The sequence below is a fragment of the Aquarana catesbeiana genome, linkage group LG11 (assembly GCF_042186555.1).
Source record: "Aquarana catesbeiana isolate 2022-GZ linkage group LG11, ASM4218655v1, whole genome shotgun sequence".
NCBI classification, from domain to species: Eukaryota; Metazoa; Chordata; class Amphibia; order Anura; family Ranidae; genus Aquarana; species Aquarana catesbeiana.
The window spans coordinates 107,942,053-107,961,767 of record NC_133334.1 but is presented as its reverse complement, the minus strand read 5'-3'; the positions used below and the strand labels follow the sequence as shown (position 1 = coordinate 107,961,767).

General features: G+C 45.4%; 1 protein-coding gene across 6 annotated transcripts in view; it reads left to right on the top strand.

The window, feature by feature from the left end:
- The window catches only part of CHID1 (chitinase domain containing 1), a 1,258,939-nt gene that overhangs the window by 58,207 nt on the left and 1,181,017 nt on the right, over window positions 1-19,715 (top strand). For all 6 annotated transcript variants that reach the window (XM_073604841.1, XM_073604840.1, XM_073604839.1 and 3 more), the window contains exons 2-3: window positions 11,126-11,254; window positions 14,976-15,125. In XM_073604841.1, coding sequence (XP_073460942.1) covers window positions 11,144-11,254; window positions 14,976-15,125 — 261 coding nt within the window. In that variant the 5' untranslated portion in view covers window positions 11,126-11,143. The remainder of the gene's footprint in view (window positions 1-11,125; window positions 11,255-14,975; window positions 15,126-19,715) is intronic.

Sequence of the window (19,715 nt, the reverse complement as noted above, 5' to 3'; positions counted from 1 at the left end):
CCCGGATTTGTTTAGATTACTGGCGATCCCTGGGTTTTCTGTACCCAACTGGCTGGACTTCCCGATCACCTTCAACAGCTCGCGATCTGCATCACCAAGACCCCAAAGACCCAGCAGGCGACAATGGCGCTCAAGATCCAGGATATCCTCGAGAGACAACCCCACCTCGCCGGAGTCTTGATCGAACTTACCGTAGTAGAATGGTTCTTATCGTGAGACAAGAGGGGGACTCTTGAGGACCTCAGAGTCCCAGGTCACATTGATATCCTTTTTGAACTCGCAACATACCCACACAGTTCCGTGTGTAGGTCATAAAATGTTTAAAGGGCTTAATGTGTGTATGTTGCTGCAACTTTTTACTCCCAGGTGTAATGATGCAGTGCCTAAAATGGATGTTTAGACTCAAATGATACTGGGGCCGTCTCGCCGCGCCTTCCCCTCATTGTTCCACAGTGTTCCTAAGGGCATTTAGGTTACCCTTCGTTATTTTTTTTTCCTTTCATTTTTTGTTGGGGACATGAGGTGGCGGTGCTGGGAGAGCCCTAATTTAAATGGCACGGAGTCGCATGCAGTTTTATTACTTTTCTGCTGCTAGTTACCAGAGTTAGCTGTAGTACTTATATTGTGGTAGGAAGGTGGTACATATAGCTTTCCTAGACCATATACACTTCACCGCAGGGGGTTGCATACACACAGTCTGAAGGTTCTGCATTGTAGAAGCTGAGTTAGTTTATTGGACTCTTACTATGCTTCTGTTTATAGCGGTAATAGTCTGGTATCTCCTATCATACCGGTTCTCTCCTGTCGACACGTCTCCCATTGTGTTGCAGAGTCTAGTCTTCCACACACCCACTAATAGGTAGCGCATACTTGCGCAAGGCTTAGTATAGCAACAGTAGGAGAATTTATTTGTCCTTCTTAGTATTATCCTTCATCTTCTTTCCGCTTTACTTTCTCCTTCTTTTCACTCCCAGTCTTTCCCGCTGTGTCTAACCATCCCCTTCTCTTGCACCTTCTTTCCCACCCCCTCTCTCTTTTGACTTTACCCCCCCTCCCCTTATCCTTTGCTTTATACCCCCTTGAACCCCCTTTTATTTTCCCCGCTTTGATATTGGTGCGCGACATGGCCCCCCCGGGGGTACCCCCGGGTTCACGCTCCCGAGGGGAGATAAAATTTACCTCCCTCAATGTTAGGGGTCTGGCTACACCGGAAAAACGCTCCAGATTGCTCTCAGATCTCAAAAAAACACGCTCACAAGTGGCGTTCATCCAGGAAACGCATTTCAAGCAGTCAGCGGTCCCCAGACTATGTAATAGGGACTTTCCCAATGTATACCATGCTCCCTCCCCCCTGTCAAAATCAAAGGGGGTCAGCATATTGATAGCCAGATCTCTACCGTGGACGCTGCTGGAGGAGAGGGCAGACCCACTTGGGCGGTATTTGCTCTTAAAAGGCAAAATCTGAAATACCACAGTGACCCTGGTTAACGTCTATTTCCCTAATTCTGACCACCTGTCTTTCATGCGATCACTCACTCCCTTAATCCTAGATTTCCGGGAGGGTTTGTTCCTGATGGGCGGAGATTTTAATTTTGCTCCAGAACCTCTATTAGACGTCTCGAGAGGGGCGTCGCACTTGTCTTTCTCATACCTGAAAAAAATCAAGGTAGAATTAGCTAACTTACAGTTGGTTGACCCTTGGAGGATCATGCACCCTGAGGAGAGGGATTATACCTACTTCTCTGCGGTGCATGGTACATACTCCAGGATAGACTTCTTTCAGATCCAACATAAAGATCTCCCTTTTGTCACCTCATCCCAAACTGATCACATCTCCCTATCTGACCATGCTCCCACCCATGCCACCCTATGCTGGGATACAGAACTCAGGTCCCCCCCAACTTGGAAACTAAACGAATCACTCTTGCAAACCCCGGAGGTACGTGAAGAGATAAGTAGGTCGCTAACTAATTATTTCTCCGAAAACATAGACCCCTCGCTGTCTCCAGTGACAGTATGGGAGGCCCATAAATGCGTAATAAGAGGGGAGTTAATTAGGATGGGGGCTGCAAAAAAAAGGGAAAGAACCAAACAGATTGATCTTTTGATATCCCAGGTGCGGGCTCTCGAGCTGCTACACAAGCAGTCTTTAGCAGAAACACATCTCAAGGCCTTATTGAAGGCTAGGGGTGAATTGAAAGACCTTTTGTACCATAAAACAGTACAGAACCTGGCCTGGGCCAGAAGGCACATGTTCGAATTCTCCAATAAGCCAGGCACCATGCTGGCCAGACTGCTACGTGGCCCGAGACAACGCACCTACATTCCCTCTATAGTGACCTCACAGGGGTCAAAAGTTCATACCTCCAGAGATATAGCCAACAAATTTGCTGCTTACTATCAACAATTATATAATTTACGCAGGGGGGAACCTGTTGGGTCTCTGACGGAGAGGGAGGTGGCAGCGGGTGAATACATCAGGTCTTCGGGTATGCCTACTTTGCCAGCTGATGTAGGTGACTCCTTGGAGGCAGACATCACACCTGAAGAACTCTCGCTAGCCTTGGCACAAACGAAGCCTAGAAAGGCGCCGGGGCCGGATGGCTTCACCCTGACCTACTACCAGACATTTGGGTCTAACTTATTGCCACACTTTCTGAGAGCATACAACGCATTAAAAGAGGGCAGTACAAACATGGTAGACTCTCTACGGGCATATATATCCCTGATCCCAAAAGAAGGGAAAGATCCTAACTACTGCAGTAATTACCGCCCAATTGCGTTGCTAAACGTAGATCTTAAATTGTTTTCCAAAATTCTTGCTAACAGAATTCTACTGCATATTCCACATTTGATCCACCTGGACCAGGCAGGGTTCGTACCGCTGAGGGAGTCGAGAGACAATACCATTCGGGTCCTCAACCTTATACATGAAGCACGGTCGGTCAAGAAGCCTTTTCTGCTACTCTCTACGGATGCGGAAAAGGCTTTTGACAGAGTGGCCTGGCATTTTATGCGGGCCACTCTGGAGCATATTGGTGTTGGCCCAAACATGAGAGGCTGGATATCGTCTCTCTACTCGGCTCCCTCGGCGGCGGTACGGGTGAACGAGTGGCGTTTGGACTTTTTTTACATCTCCAACGGGACGAGGCAGGGGTCCCCCCTGTCTCCACTCGTTTTTATTCTGACCCTTGAGCCGTTCATGTGTAGTGTCCGTGGGAATCCCAATATAACCGGGATCACGAAGTCCTCTGGGCATCACAAAATCGCGGCCTTCGCCGACGATCTGATTTTTTTCGTCTCCAACCCACGGATCACATTGCCCAACATCTTGTCAGCTCTAAAGTTATATGGGGAAGTTTCAAATTTCAAAGTCAATTGTGCCAAGTCCGCAGTGTTGAATATCACAATACCAGCCACGGAAGCAGCAAATATGAGCAAATCCTTCCCCTTCCGATGGGCGGAGAAATCTATCCGCTACCTGGGGGTGGACATCACTCCGGACTTGGCACACCTACATACCAGTAACTTCCTACCCTTACTTCAGAGACTTAAGATAGACCTCCAGACGTGGCACAAACTAACCTTGACCTGGTTTGGGCGGTGTAACGCCCTGAAAATGACGGCCTTACCCCGAATTTTATATATACTCCAAACATTACCGATCAAATTACCAACGACCTTCTTTAAGCAAATTCAGTCTACTGTGAGGGAGTTTATCTGGTCTCATAAATCCCCCAGAACAAAAATGCAAACATTGACCAGACCTAAGGAGAAGGGGGGCATCGGGCTCCCGGATGTTTTCCGGTACTACCAAGCTGTTCACCTGGCTAGGATCGCCGATTGGCACTGCAACAGGGACTCCAAACAATGGGTGGGAATGGAAATTGAGGATTCCTCTATCCCCTTACTCTCGGCCCCGTGGCTCATGTCCCCACCTCCGGCGGACTTGAGAACCCACCCGCTGATAGGAGCCACCCTCCCGGTGACGAGGAAAATATTCTGATCCACGGACCTATCACCGTTACCCTCCCCCATGACACCTATCATAGGTAACCCGGATTTTACCCCCGGACTTACGAGTCGTAGATTGAGACAATTAATTACTTTTGAGAAGCAGTCCCTAGGTGAGATTTGGCCCCGGGGTGAATTCCCATCTGCCACCACTATCTCTAGACTCATTGAACCTCCGTTAGACAGTCTTAGCACTTTCCAGCTTAGACACTTTCTGAAGACTTTTCAGAAGGTCCCCTATGTCCCTCGTGGTCACACTCCACTGGATTCCCTTTGTAAATCTGGGGAACCTATAAGACACACACTCTCATTTATATACAGTCTTCTCACCTGTCAAGGGGAGGACACGATCCCAGAGTTCCTACTGAAATGGGAAAGGGACCTGGAGATTCAGTTTTCCACTCAACAAAGGGAGAAGGTCTTGGTTTTGGCACACAAGTCCTCGATTGCGAGCCAGTATCAAGAATCGGGATACAGAATCCTGACCAGGTGGTACAGAGTCCCATACATGTTGCATAAAATGAACCCTTCGCTGTCGGATAGGTGTTGGAGATGTGACAGAGAGGTGGGAAGTATTTTACACATCTTTTGGTCGTGTCCGGTCCTGAGACCCTTTTGGGAGGAGGTGACCTCGACTATTCAAAGTTTGACCTCGGTGGAACGCAAAGATAACCCAGCTGCATGCCTTCTACACCTAACCGCAAGACCGATCCGAAAGTACAAGAAAACACTGACCATGCAACTTCTGAATGCAGCGAGAGCATGTATTCCAGCGCTATGGCGAGATCCCCTTCCACCAACCAGGGTCCTTTGGTATTCAAAAGTAAACTGTATCCTACGTATGGAGGAACTTACTGCAACTCTACAAAACAAGGAGGAACAATTTAATGACAAATGGAGACCCTGGAGATGTTTTGTTGGTACTAACACATATCTACAGGAATTGGCTCAAGCACAATCCCCGTCTACCTGAGATGAAAACCACGTAGATCCTATCAAAACGAATACCTGTACACACCCCTATGGGATCTGGCAGATGGGGCCGATGGGGGGGCGGTGTTGCAGCCATTCCCTTCCAACCTCCTCTTTCTTGCCCTCTTCCCATCCTTCCCTCCAAGCCTTCCTGGTCTTTCTTCTACCCCGCTTTCCCTCCTATTTCTATTCTTTCTTCCACTATAGGTTCTTCTGTATTGACCAGTTCACCAAGCAGCCGGGGAGAACGTTAACGAATTAAATGAGCAGATATTATTCATGGTGAGCAGGAAATATATACCTGTATAACATAAAACATACCTGCTTTCAATGGTTTAAACATTGCATTTCATATCAAAAATGTTTAATTTCAGTTTAAGGTTTATGCAAGGAGGCCCATTTGTGGGCAACCTTGATTTATCATATATGGAAAAGTCATATGTTTGGCTAGAACATACTTATAGTACCACACTTGTTTGGTGGATAACCTGATTTTGGTCTACGGATTCAATTCATATGACTCAAAACGTGTTAATGTATGAAAATGTATGACCTGACGTATTCTGGACTATGTATCTATGCCTTCTGTACAAAATAAAGGAATTAAAAAAAAAAAAAAAAAAAAACATAGCACCTCATGGCAAAGAACTCTCTGAGGATCTGAAAAAAAGAATTTTTGCTCTACATAAGATAGCATAGGTCTGTTAAAGGCAAACCTTGGCACCCCAGATGTTTTGGAACTACATTTCCCATGATACCCATGCACTCGGCAGTGTACTTGAGCATCATGGGAAATGTAGTTCCAAAACATCTGGGGTGCCAAGGTTCGCCATCACTGGCATAGGTTATAAGAGATTGCCAAGACCCTGAAACTGAACTACAGCACGGTGCCCAAGACCATACAGCGGTTTAACAGGACAGGTTCCACCCAGAACAGGCCTCACCTAAGTGCACATGCTCAGCATCACATCCAGCGGTTGTCTTTGGGAAATAGACGTATGAGTGCTGCCAGCATTGCTGCAGAGGTTGAAGGTATGGGCGGGCCAGTCTGTTAGTGCTCAGACCATACACTGCATCAAATTGGTATGCATGGCTGTCGTCCCAGAAGGAAGCCTCTTCTACAGAAGATGCACAAGAAAGCCCATAAACGGTTTGCTGAAGACAAGCAGACTAAGGACATGGATTACTGGAACCATGTCTTGTAGTCTGATGAGACCAAGATAAACGTATTTAGTTCAGATGGTGTCAAGCGTGTGTGGCAGCAACCAGGTGAGGAGTACAAAGACATGTGCATCTTGCCTACAGTCAAGCATGGTGGTGGGAGTGTCATGGTCTGGGGTTGTATGAGTGCTGCCAGCAGTGGGAAGCTACAGTTCATTGAGGGAACCATGAATGTCAACATGTATTGTGACATACTGAAGCAGAGCATGAAACCCTCCATTCAGAGACTGGACCGCAGGGCAGTATTCCAACATGATAACGACCCCAAACACACCTCCAAGACGACCACTGCCTTACTAAAGAAGCTGAGGGTAAAGGGGATGGACTAGCCAAGCATGTCTCCAGACCTAAACTCTATTGAACATCTGAGGGGCATCCTCAAATGGAAGGTGGAGGAGGGCAAGGTCTCTAACATCCACCAGCTCTGTGATGTCATCATGGAGGAGTGGAAGAGGACTCCAGTGGCAACCTGTGAAGCTCTGGTGAACTCTATGCCAAGAGGTTTAAGGCACTGCTGGAAAATAATGGTGGCCACACAAAATATTGACACTTTGGGCCCAATTTGGACATTTTCACTTAGAAGTGTACTCACTTTTGTTGCCAGCGGTTTAGAAATTAAAGGGGTTGTAAACCCTCAAGGTTTTTCACCTTAATGCATTATATGCATTAAGGTGAAAAACCTCATGTGATGCAGCAGCCCCTCTTTTACTTACCTGAACCCAGTCTTTCCAGTGACGGGGACGAGCACACCAGCTCCAGCCAGTGTCTTGGGTCCTGATTGGATAGATTGATAGCAGCGCAGCCATTGGCTCCCCCTGCTGTCAATCAAATCCAATGATGCGGGGGCGGGGCTGAGTGCTGGTGTCTGCTTTCGAAGTGTGCCCGCACGAGTGCCCCGAAGGAGAGTCGCTCTCCAACGGGGCACTTGCGAAAAGGAGGAGCCAGGAGTGCCGCTGAGGGACCACAGAAGAGGAGGGTCGGGGCTACTCTGTTTTTTTAAACAAACCTTTACTTATCCTTTAATTGCTGTGTGTTGAGTTACTTTGAGGCGACAGACAATTTTTCAGTGTTGTACAAGCTGTACACTCACTACTTTACATTGTAGCAAAGTGTCATTTCCTCAGTGTTGTCACATGAAAAGATATAATAAAATATTTACAAAAATGTGAGGGGTGTATAATATATATTAAAAATAAATAAATAAATAAAAATATATACACTGCATATTTGAAAATTTACCATTCCTGATGTACTGGTGGCCTCATTTCTTGAGGCCCTAAAATGCCAGGACAGTACAACAAATACCCCCAAATGACCCCTTTATGGAAAGTTGACAGTCCAAGGTATTTAGTAAGAGGCATGGTGAGTAATTATTATTATTTTTTTTTTTTTTACATAATGTCACTAGAACAGTACAGCGTCATCATATACTGGTGACTGTATGTGAATTTTTTTTCTAATTTGTTTAACTTTTTTTAACAATTGTTTTTACATACTGTGACTAGAGCACCATAGTGATGCTGTACTGCTCTGGGGAGGTAAACAGTTTTTTTTTTCCTTTCACTATTATTGCTTATTACAGTGATGACCTGATCACTGTTATAAGCAGTAATTTTTAAGAATGGCATCCATTCATGGTAGAAAGGTTAGCCCAGAACAAATGATCTGTCTTCCAATGTGTCTGGTAGACACAACAAGGGACAGATGGCGCAGCTGCATGGCCCCTAGGCCGCTCACAAGACGTGCATCGGGAGGACGTCATATGACATCCACCCAGGATGAGGAAGCTCCCTCCCCAACCATCATTTTACAATAGGCTGGATGGGAAGAGGTTAAGGATAACTGGAGTTAGGCTTTAAAGCGGTTTTAAACTTTTTTTTTTTGTTTTTGTTTTCTTTTATGGGCCTCCAACAGGTTTATACCATTGTAGCACCCCCCCCCTCGGTAGGGATTGCTGTGTGTGAACTTCTCTGGGTTTCCCCCTGATTTTCTTGCTGCCAGTTACTAGGTGTTTTCACACAACCAACCATACTCTTATTTGCTCGTTATCAAATAATCAATCCATGGTGTTTTTTTTTTTTTTTATTTGTTGTTGGAACTTGGATGGGAGAAGAGAATAGTGGGATACTCCAATTTGAACTAATTACAGATGAGAACAACTCTCACTTGGCCTCACCAGGTTGAATTTGGTAGCAGACTCTCTGCTATACCATACTGCACTTGTATGGGAGGGATAAGTCCTTTGCTTGCTCTGGCAGTGGACTTGATTAAAATGTTTTATCTTCAGGACACTCACTAGCATCCCCTTTGACTAACACCCATCCACTGACTCTGCTAGCTGAAGGGATGGCCCTCACAGGACAGGCCCCATGACACAGATCCGTACTCACAGTAGGCAGAAACAGATCCTTCCTGGTGTATCTCCAGTCATCTGCAGGACATCTGGGTTGCAGCTTTACTTGGATTCAGGCCCTGAGGCTGTAGGGCAGCCTGTGCAAAGTAGGGGCAGCTTCCCCCTCCCTCCGGGACCCTGTTTTCCAGCCGAAGCTTGAGCACATGTGCCCTTGGCATATATACAGTCATCAGCATGCACTGAGGCACTTTCCTCAACCAATGGCCAGGGCTGTAACTATGCCTATGCTCTCGTTTGTCAGGTTTCCACCCACTGTCCAACATGCCCCGTCCTTTTGGACCAGTGTAGAACATTAAAACAACATGAGCAGCACCATGAGGAGACCCTATCAATGGATCCCTGGTAGGCAGGAAGCATCTAAATTTACCTGGCAGCCTTCCTGGTAAGCAGAAAGACCCAAAAACTATACTCTATACTCTCTTCTAGCACCTACCTAGGGGGGTGCTACACCATAATGTGCTAGTATGCACTAAATATTAGCACATTACAACAGACTTACCTGTCAAACAGAGCTTACGCAGTGCTGTGCTGTGTCTGATCCAGCAGGTCCTGGATACTTTCATCTTCCCCCAATCTTCTGGGTTCGCATTTCCAGCTGCTTGAATGGCTGGGCCATGATGACTCCCACACTTCACAAATAGAGCTTTCTTTTGGTGGTACTTGATCACCACTGTGTTTTTATTTTTATATAAAAGAAAAAAAGACCGGAGATTCTGAAAAAAAAAATCTACTTGTCTTGGGTAGAAAAAAAAATCTCTATGTATATTGGTTTGTGTGAAAATTTTATAGCCTCTACAAACTTTGTTTTATATATAGTGGAATTTTTATGCAGCTATAGACGCTATACTGTAATGGTGGTGATCAGCGACTTACAGTGTGACTGTGATAGGGTGGAGGGCAATCTAATGTTAACAGACACTGGCTAGGAGGGTCACTAACTGACACTGATGTCGCTAATGACACTAATACATTGATCAGTGATAATAATGTACACTCACACTGTACTAATGACTCTGGCTTGGAAGGGGTTAACATCTAGGGGCAATCAAAGGTTTAACTGTGTGCTTAACTGTGTGCTGATTTTACTTACTAATCTGGCTGTTTTTTTCTCCCTGCTTTTCAGGTAGAAGAAACAGCCAGATCGCTTTTCACTGAACAAAGAGTTCTGTGTGTTTGTAATTGGACACAGGCGATCAGCAGGTTTCAGCTGAAATCATTGGCTGAAATCTGCTGTCAAACTCGTGCTGTATCCAATCACAGCACAGGTTGGCAGGGGGCACATGCATGCACCTGCACCTGCTGCCCACTCACAGTATATTTACTGTGAGGGGTTGGCAGGAAGGTAATATCACTTTAACCCCTATTATCCCGGGAGGACATCATTGGACGCTGCAACATGATCTGTCACCCACTGTGTTCACCGGACACGGCCGATGACAGATCATTGTACACGCCCGCTGCCGGTACCTTGTGATCGCTGTAGCCAAAAACAGCATGTCACATGACATTTGTACACAATGAATGCCACTTTCATGCCATTCATTGCGCACTATTGTGATGAGCTCTGTGATTGGTCCCTGTGATCATATGGTACAGACGGGGCCAATCACAGCCAATCTGTACCATGTGATTAGCTGTCGCCAATCACAGCTAATCACAGTAGTAAACACTAAATTGATAGTTTTCATTAAAAAAAAATGGTGGCTTATAAATAAAATTCAAAGTTATAAGCAACTATAGTGTGTATAAAAAAATAAATAAATCCTGATCGCCTCCCCAGAGTAGTACAGTGTTACTATAGTAACACTTTACTGCTTCGATCGCTGTATGTAAACAAAAAATGTAATACATACTGTCACCAGTCAGTGTCTCTGATCACCACCACACCAGTTATATGATGATGCTGTACTGCACTGGTGAAAATATGTAAAAAAAAAAAAAAAATTGGAATTAGTAAAAAAAAATTGAATTTTCCAAAAAAAGCGACAAATAGCAACTTCAAAAAACTTGCCATGCCTCTTACTAAATACCTTGGACTGTCTACTTTCCAAAAAGGGGTCACGTGGGGAATATTTGTACTGTCCAGGTGTTTTCGGATCTCAAGAAATGATATAGGCCGTCAGTACATCAGGACTGATCAATTTTCAGATATGTATACAATAGTTTGTGGACTCTATAACTTTCCTACAAACTAAATAATATATATTAATTTGGGTTATTTTCACTAAATAAATGTAGCAGTATAATTAATGTGCATTAATTAGTGTCTGCTCAGAGACAAATCACTTGCTGTGAATGAATTCCAGTTCAGAGGAGAAGCGTGGTATTGCTCACTGGCCTGGTTTGCTATAGAGCTGGACAGCCAGTGCTTGTGGAAATGAAGGGTCGGATGATCAGACCTCATTGCCTCCAGCTCTATGCCAGGCTCCCTCCCACACTTCAGTAGCAAAACTCACAGCTCTGGTTAGTATCTGCTGTGTCACTTTGGACATTCTCTTGTTGCAGTGAGTCAGCTTTGAAAAGATGAGACTGCTGTATGTTCTGCTCGTGGTAGCTGTCGCTTGCCAATTGGCTTATGCCACTTTGTCGAAGAGTGACTCAAAGAAAGCATCTGCAAGGAATCTGGAGACAAAGGTAAGGTAACAAATACTCGGATGTCTTTCAAAGTGTGTGATAAAAGAAACACTAGCTATGCAGAAATTCCACTGCCAGAACGTACTTTCACATTATGTACCTGTGCAATGAAACTGAGTTTTAGTTGTCTTTCTAAACAAAAATTGTCATAAGTATTTGATTAAGAAACTGTTCATAGAAGTAATGGTTCTCTTCAGTGAAAGGGTCACTGATGCAATCTTTACCAAGAAGTAAAACGTGTTGGTAAAACTGAGGATGTTGATGTTTTGCTTGCTTCTATTTGCAGCTAAAATAATCAAATTTGCCTTTTTTGTCTATAGTTTGGTAAAGTGACACCAAACAACATCCCTAGTTTCCAAAATAATCCATAAACATCCACCACTTAATGGCCCTGCAGTCTTTTTTCATGAAATTGTTTTTACTGTGTAGCCACCATCTAACAGGAAGTCGGATCAGAGCAGCAAAAAGGTAAGTTGCTTATTTACTGTTAGAGATATGGGGAATTAGAGCCCTTTCTCACTGGGGCGGTTTACAGGCATTATTGCGCTAAAAATAGCGCCTGCAAACCGACCTAAAACTGCCTCTACTATTTCTTCAGTGTGAAAGCCTGAGGGCTTTCACACTGAAGCGGTGCGCTGGCAGGAGAAAAAACAAAACTCCTGCAAACCGCATCTTTGGAGCGGTGTATTAACCGCTCCTGCCCATTGAAATCAATGGGGCAGCGCGGCTATAGCGGCGCTATGCGAGCGGTTTTAACCCTTTTTCGTCCGCCAGTGGGGGTTAAAACCGCACCGCTAGCGGCCGAATACCGCCGCAAAAACAACGGTAAAGCAGCGCTAAAAATTGCCCTGTTTTACCGCCGACGCCCCCACCGCCCCAGTGTGAAAGGGGCCTTACAGGGGCCCTACCAAGACAAACGCTTAGTGAAATGAATATTCTCTGTGTTACTTTGTTCAACTGTTGAAGATAGGGTTCCCCTCATTGCAACTGCACTCCCAAAGTGCACAGTCTATTTGCCTTTCGTAAATCCATCCCAATACTGCTATACAGGTTTTATGATACAGTGAAATATAACAAACAAGTAGTAAAAAAAAACAACAATGGCTCTAAAAGTGAATTGGACACTTTGGATAAGTAATGGAGGACATTTTAAGTCGAATGTTTCTTTTCTTCTAACAGTGGGACATAATTAGCTTAACCCAGAGCTTGAATAGTGGATGACATGAGAAAAATAAATATATTTGGCTTCTATAACTTTAAAAAGCAGGTGACTTTATGCCTAGCCTTACTGAGTAATGCGGTTCAGGATGCACACTGACTGTGAAGAGGGTAACTGTGTGCCTAACAAGTGTAATGTGTGCTGCTTTTACTTACTAATCTTCAGGGATGCTGCCAAACTCATACTGTGTCCAATTACAGCACGGGTCAGCAGGAGGCGCGTGCATGCACCTGCACCTGCTGTTTGCTTGCAGTATATTTACTGTGAGGGATCGACAGGAGGTTAATGCCACTTTAAAGTATAAGTTTACCTTTTGTAACATGTTGCATGTTACACCCATATTCAGGGTATAATGTTACAGATGCACCAGCCCCGTTCCCCCCAAAGGCCCATTCTGACAGCTAGCCAAGGATCTTTACTCCCCTTGTTAGCTGTCACAATCTACAAAAAAATGCGACCGTGTGGTGTTCCGCCCCCCCCAGGACACGTCATCCATTCACAGTGTTCTGTGGGATGGGAAAATTACAAGGTGAGAATGGGAAAACTACATGTCCGACAGATTTTGCAGCTGTCAGCTTGTACGACTGCTACGACAGCGCTGTGGTAGTTCATTAAGTCTTCCTGTCACAAATGTTTGGGCCAAAGTGTCCACTTTTTAACTCAAGTCAGTATATGTATAATAGAGTACCTTATGGCCTGTGTCAACGGGCCAGGACATTTTGATTGATAAGCATCTCAAACTAATGCCATCAACACAAGCCCAAAAGGCCTTGGACTATTTTTGGAGGCCTATAAGGTGCTCTAGAAGATAAGTGAAGCCAGGCTTTGGAAGAAAAAATCCAAACATTTTGCTTTTTCACTTCCTGGATTTACACACCTCCATCCCTGCAGCCCTGTAGCTCTCATTGGCCCTTGTATGACTCAACCCCCATCCCTTCCTGGCAAACTCTCACAAGACTGAGAGAGAGAGCTGTGTATGATGTCATAAGCCTAGGCTTTTTACCAGAAAAGAAACAGGAAGTGGGCTGTATACTGGCAGAAAAAAAATGTTTTACTATCCAAATTTAAAACAACAAGGGCAGAAGATTTAATAGATGGAAAGATGAAAAAAATGACTGAAGGTCCGCTTTAATTGTAGAGGTTAACCTCTAAGATTAAGCCCAGTGTGGGTGTAACATGTCAGAGGGGTGTGACCAATCGGTGGGATTTGAGCTGAAGCCTGTCTTTCATTTACTTCACACCAAAGTTGAATATGTTTGCAGCGATTATTTATATGCTAGATTATGTCTTGGAGTGAGATGTGCTCTGTTTCTGCCAGGACCTGAACACACAGTGTAAACCTAGGAGACTGATACTGCAGACTTGGATCAGCATTGATCTGTTATGATATTTGTGAGCTGCCATATATAGTTACATTCCCCCAGCAGCCATATATTTGTACATACAGTTCACTAAAAGCAACTGTACATGCAGTCTTCCCCCCAGCAGCTGTTATCCCTGGCTTTGTATGCATCACAGTGTCAATTGATTAATGTAATTTCTTTCATTGCCTGGTCATAGTGTAATCATTAATTACAGAGCCTCAACCCTGCAAATGAGCTTCTCAGATGGCTCTGCAATGTGTCATGTGACTAATATGGTCTACATACTGTAACAGGGCCACATGACACAATGTGCAGGGGATAATTAGCTAATAACAGTAATACAACTAATGAATTACCGCTATGCCTGGCTGTTGTAAGACATAGCAATAATCGTTATTCTATCCACAACAGCGGTGCCACTGCCTGTCAGGAAAGAAGTAATGGAAGTAATGGGAATTCTCTCCAGTCGGGAAATAGACAAAACTAAAAACATATTTAGTAAAGTGGAGAAGGGTTAGAATTTTAGGCAATGTTTTTTTGGCTGTCTGTACCTTCCTGTCCCAGTGAAACATGCTCCTATGCTGGTGTCACAGGCACAGAAGGTAAGGGAAAATCAGTGTAGTCACAGACAAAAAAAAAATTAATTTCTTCCCTATTTCAAGCAAAACTTGAAAAAAATTGATTAAAGTTAGTCTTCAAGACACAGAAGTAGCTTCAATACCTTAAAGCCCAATTCTACTTCTATGCAGGACAAACAGGTTCACTTTAATGAAGCCCTCTCCATCAGCAAATACTTTCCTCCTATTTCTCCCCAGTCATTCTGTTCAGCTGCTTGGAGCAAAGGTAAATCCAGTGTAAGGTATGGATAGCAAGAGTTGGAGCTTACACAGGACATTGGGCTTCCTGGAGTATGTGTGATTTGCCCAGCAATGTCACATGAAATGGGTACTTCTTCCACTACTGGCTCTGAATAGAGCCGTGGAGGAGTGACAAAAAGATAAGTGTATACTGGTGTATATTAAATTAAGGCAAAGCTGTTGGGCAAATATCAGGTTTTCTTTAAAGGAATTTAGGTCAATCTATGAGGTGTGAACCAGATGTTTTCCACTTATATACCATTCTATCTCTATATTTGCAGACACACCTTTCTGATCTCCCTGTCCAAGCCAGAGGATTAGTCTCCACTGATGTTAAGGCCAAGGACGTAGTGCTTGATCACCAGAGTTACTGCATCAAAAATGTGAAGGAGCGTCATGTTACTGCGGATGTACTGGGATATGTAACACCTGTAAGTCAGTAACATTTTATGTACTTTGCTTTGCAATTAAATGTACTAGTCTTACTTTGTTTTTATTTAGTTTGCTTTTTTTAGTCAGTCCAAGTGCAAGACAAGGCAGAAAGCCTTGTACCCTATGGTGTCTGTTCACATCACTGCAATGTAGTGGTGTGTACTTAGAAAAAGTAGTGCATGCAGTATTTTTTTTTCTTCAGTGCAGCAGATTGCTATGCAAACTACCACATTGCAACACCACGGTGTGGTGCTACTTATAAAATGTCACTTTAACATATCAATGAAATTCGGCCAAAAAAAAAATTGGTAAATAGGGTGTGTGCCAAGATCATTGCATCAGCACTGTTCCTGCCAGAGAACACCACAAAGTGCAGCTGTCTGAAGTGAAGACGCTCTTGGCGTACTGCAGGGGTCGACAACCCGCGGGCTGCACTGGGCCCGTCAGTGCCAGTGATTATTTCACGGACAAGATGTTTGTTTAAAAATGTCATCTGCAAAAGTGTCTGTTTTATATAATAAAATTGCAGCTATATTCCTCATTAAGAGCGCTGCTCGGGGCTCCCCTCCTCCTCTTCTTCCCTCCTGACTGACATCATTCTCTGCCCTGCCCGCTGCAATTGTCAGACGAGGAAAAGAGAGAGGCTGCGGGTCACGTGAGCGGCGCTCTTAATGAGGTAGATAGCTGCATTTTTATTATATAACACAGACACGTTTGCAGATTACATTTTTAAATAGAGTGAATAATAGGAATACAGTCCACAGCCACCTCTGTATCCCCCTTGTCCACAGCCACTTCTGTACCCCCCCCCCCATCCACAGCCACCTCTGTACCCCCCCCATCCACAGCCACCTCTGTATCCCCTCCATCCGCAGCCACCTCTGTACCCCCTCCATCCACAGCCACCTCTGTACCCCCTCCATCCACAGCCACTTCTGTATCCCCCCTCCATCCATCCATCCACAGCCTCCTCTGTATCCCCCCCATCCACAGCCTCCTCTGTATCCCCCCCATCCACAGCCACCTCTGTACCCCCTCCATCCACAGCAACTTCTGTATCCCCCCCTCCATCCACAGCCTCCTCTGTATCCCCCCTCCATCCACAGCCACCTCTTTACCGCCCCACCCCATCCACAGCCACCTCTGCACCCCCCCGTACACAGGCCCCCCTCCCGTGAACAGCCACCTCTGTACCCCCTCCATCCGAAGCCACCTCTGTACCCCCTCCATCCACAGCCACCTCTGTACCCCCTCCATCCACAGCCACTTCTGTATCCCCCCCTCCATCCACAGCCTCCTCTGTATCCCCCCTCCATCCACAGCCACCTCTTTACCCCCCCACCCCATCCACAGCCACCTCTGCACCCCCCGTACACAGCCCCCCCCCCCCCCCCCCCGTGAACAGCCACCTCTGTACCCCCTCCATCCGAAGCCACCTCTGTACCCCCTCCATCCGCAGCCACCTCTGTACCCCCTCCATCCGCAGCCACCTCTGTATCCCCTCCATCCGCAGCCACCTCTGTACCCCCTCCATCCACAGCCACTTCTGTATCCCCCCTCCATCCATCCATCCACAGCCTCCTCTGTACCCCCTCCATCCACAGCCACCTCTGTAACCCCCCCCCCATCCACAGCCTCCTTTGTATCCCCCCCCATCCACAGCCACCTCTGTATCCCCCCCCATCCACAGCCACCTCTGTATCCCCCCCCCCAATCCACAGCCACCTCTGTATCCCCCCTCCATCTACAGCCTCCTCTGTATCCCCCCTCCATCTACAGCCTCCTCTGTATCCCCCCCCATCCACAGCCACCTCTGTATCCCCCCCCCAATCCACAGCCACCTCTGTATCCCCCCTCCATCTACAGCCTCCTCTGTATCCCCCCTCCATCTACAGCCTCCTCTGTATCCCCCCTCCATCTACAGCCTCCTCTGTATCCCCCCTCCATCTACAGCCTCCTCTGTATCCCCCCTCCATCCACAGCCACCTCTGTACCCCCACCCCATCCATAGCCACCTCTGCACCCCCCCGTACACAGGCACCTCTGTACCCCCCCCCCCCCCCGTCCACAGCCACCTCTGTACCCCCCCCCCCGTCCACAGCCACCTCTGTATCCCCCCCTGTCCACAGTCACCTCTTTATCCCTCCATCTTCATTTATTAGCAGCAGGGAATGCGGCCCTCCGTGCATTCACATACATTGAATCCGGCCCTTAAGTGGAAAAAGGTTGCTGACCCCTGGTGTACTATATGGAAGCTATATTACCTTCTGCCATCTAATGTTATATTGTTAGCTTCTTATAAGTCTTAGCTTTATTATAAAAAAAAAAAGGTGCATTCTTTATTAATTGTATTAATGCAAGAAGGAGGTCACAGAAACGGCTAACTAGCTACTTACCTTACAATTCTATTTTGTGATTTGGCTAGAGTCCACCATTACAGCACATGATACACTATATTGTCAAAAGTAAACTTTAATGGCATCCCAGGCTTCGTCAGTAGGGTTCAGTATTGAGTTGGCCCACCCTTTGCAGCTATAACAGCTTCATATCTTCTGGGAAGGCTGTCTACAAGGTTTAGAAGTGTGTCTATGGAAATGTTTGACCATTCTTCCAGAAGCGCATTTGTGAGGTCAGGCACTGATGTGGACGAGAAGGCCTGGCTCACTGCCTCCGCTCTAATTCATCCCAAAGGTGTTCAGTCAGGTTGAGGTCAGGACTCTGTGCAGGATAGTCAAGTTCCTCCACCCCAAACTCACTCATCCATGTCTTTATGGCCCTTGCTTTGTGCACTGGTCCAAATCATTTGGTGGAGGGGGATTATGGTGTGAGGTTGTTTTTTAGGGGTTGGGCTTGGCTCCTTAGTTCCAGTGAAGGGAACTCTTGAGGCATCAGCAAACCAAGACAATTTCATGCTGCCAACTTTGTAGAAAGAGTTTGGGGATGGCCCCTTCCTGTTCCAACATGACTCTGCACCAGTGCACAAAGCAAGGTCCATAAATACATGGATGAGCGAGTTTGGGGTGGATAAACTTGACTGGCCTGCACAGGGTCCTGACCTCAACTTGATAGAACACCTTTAGGATGAATTAGAGCGGAGACTTTGAGCCAGGCCTTCTCGTCCACGTCAGTGCCTAACCTCACATGCGCTTCTGAAAGAATGGTCAAAGATTCCTATAGACACAACCTAAACCTTGTGGACAGCCTTCCCAGAAGAGTTGAAGCTGTTATAGCTGCAAAGGGTGGGCCAACTCAATAATAAACCCTACGGACTAAGACTGGGATGCCATTAAAGTGTGTGTGTATGTATATATAAAAAATAAAAAAAGGCAGGTGTCCCAATACTTTTGACAATATAGTGTATATCAAAACACTCAAAAACGCTTTTAATGGTATATTTAGCAGATCAAAAGAGAATGAGGGAATTTCATTGTTGGGGTTCCAAATCTTAGAAGCATAGTTGGACTTGACCAATATGTTAAAATATATTGGGTTATTTGTATTGAAAATTAAAACTCTAAAATGCATTTAGGTTTGATGCATTTGTAGGTCAAGAATGTACTTTACAAAAATTCCAGGAGATGTCGCTGTTGTTACATGGAAGATTAGTTTATGTTTGCTTCAGTTTAGTTGAAGTTGTGGAAAAAAATATATTACTTGCCTACAAAAAAAGTACACACAGCAAATCATATAGCACCAAAAAGAGTTAGAAAAGTAGCACGTTTTAATGAGAAAAAAAAAGTAGCAAGCTGTTCAGTAGGTCAATCTGTGAAGTGCTCTTCTTCTAATTTATTAACTACTTGAATCTTGGTGCTGTGTTGAAGTTGAACTCTACTTTAGTCAAAATGTACCCCCCCCCCCCCACACTGCAAGAGTTAACTGTTCATTAGGTCTGGGTGGGCATGAATAAGGAGTAATTCTTACCTTATTCCTTGCACTCCCAGGCACTCTGGCTGCAGTGGCACTCCAACCTCCTTCACATACAGGGCAGGGTTGTAGCCCTGCATTGTACATGATGATGTTGAGGGACTGGCCACAGACTGGAGCTGGCCCCATTCACCCCTGAGCGTTTTGTAGCTTGAAGCCTGAAGTTACAAAACGTTGGAGGGGGAAAAAAATCAATTATTCTCTATGGAGATGGTTCACATCTCCACTCCAAAACACCTGAAGCCAGAAGTTCCAAAATGCCTGAAGCTCAAGCAAGTTCTGGAACTTTTTTTTTTAGGCAGATTTGGGCGTCGTTCTGCTTTTTACATTGGTGACTTTTTGACCTGTACAAAATCGTGCGACTTTCTGCCTGAAAACGCTCAGGTGTGAATGGGGCCTTAGGGTGAAGAAGTGGAGTACTTAGACTTAACAAACATTTAACCCTTGCAGTGCAGGGAGGCCCCCACAGCAAGGGTACATTTTGGATAATTCTCAGAGATCAGCTTTAACATGGTAATCATTGTTCATTTTAAATGAGCTTTCTTATCCAGCATGCTGCAACACACCTCGCCACATGAAAACGTATCATTTTCAGTGTGTAGTGTGAATGGGCCCTGACTTCAAGGATGCAAAATCATGGATTAATATAATCGGTATATGGGTGA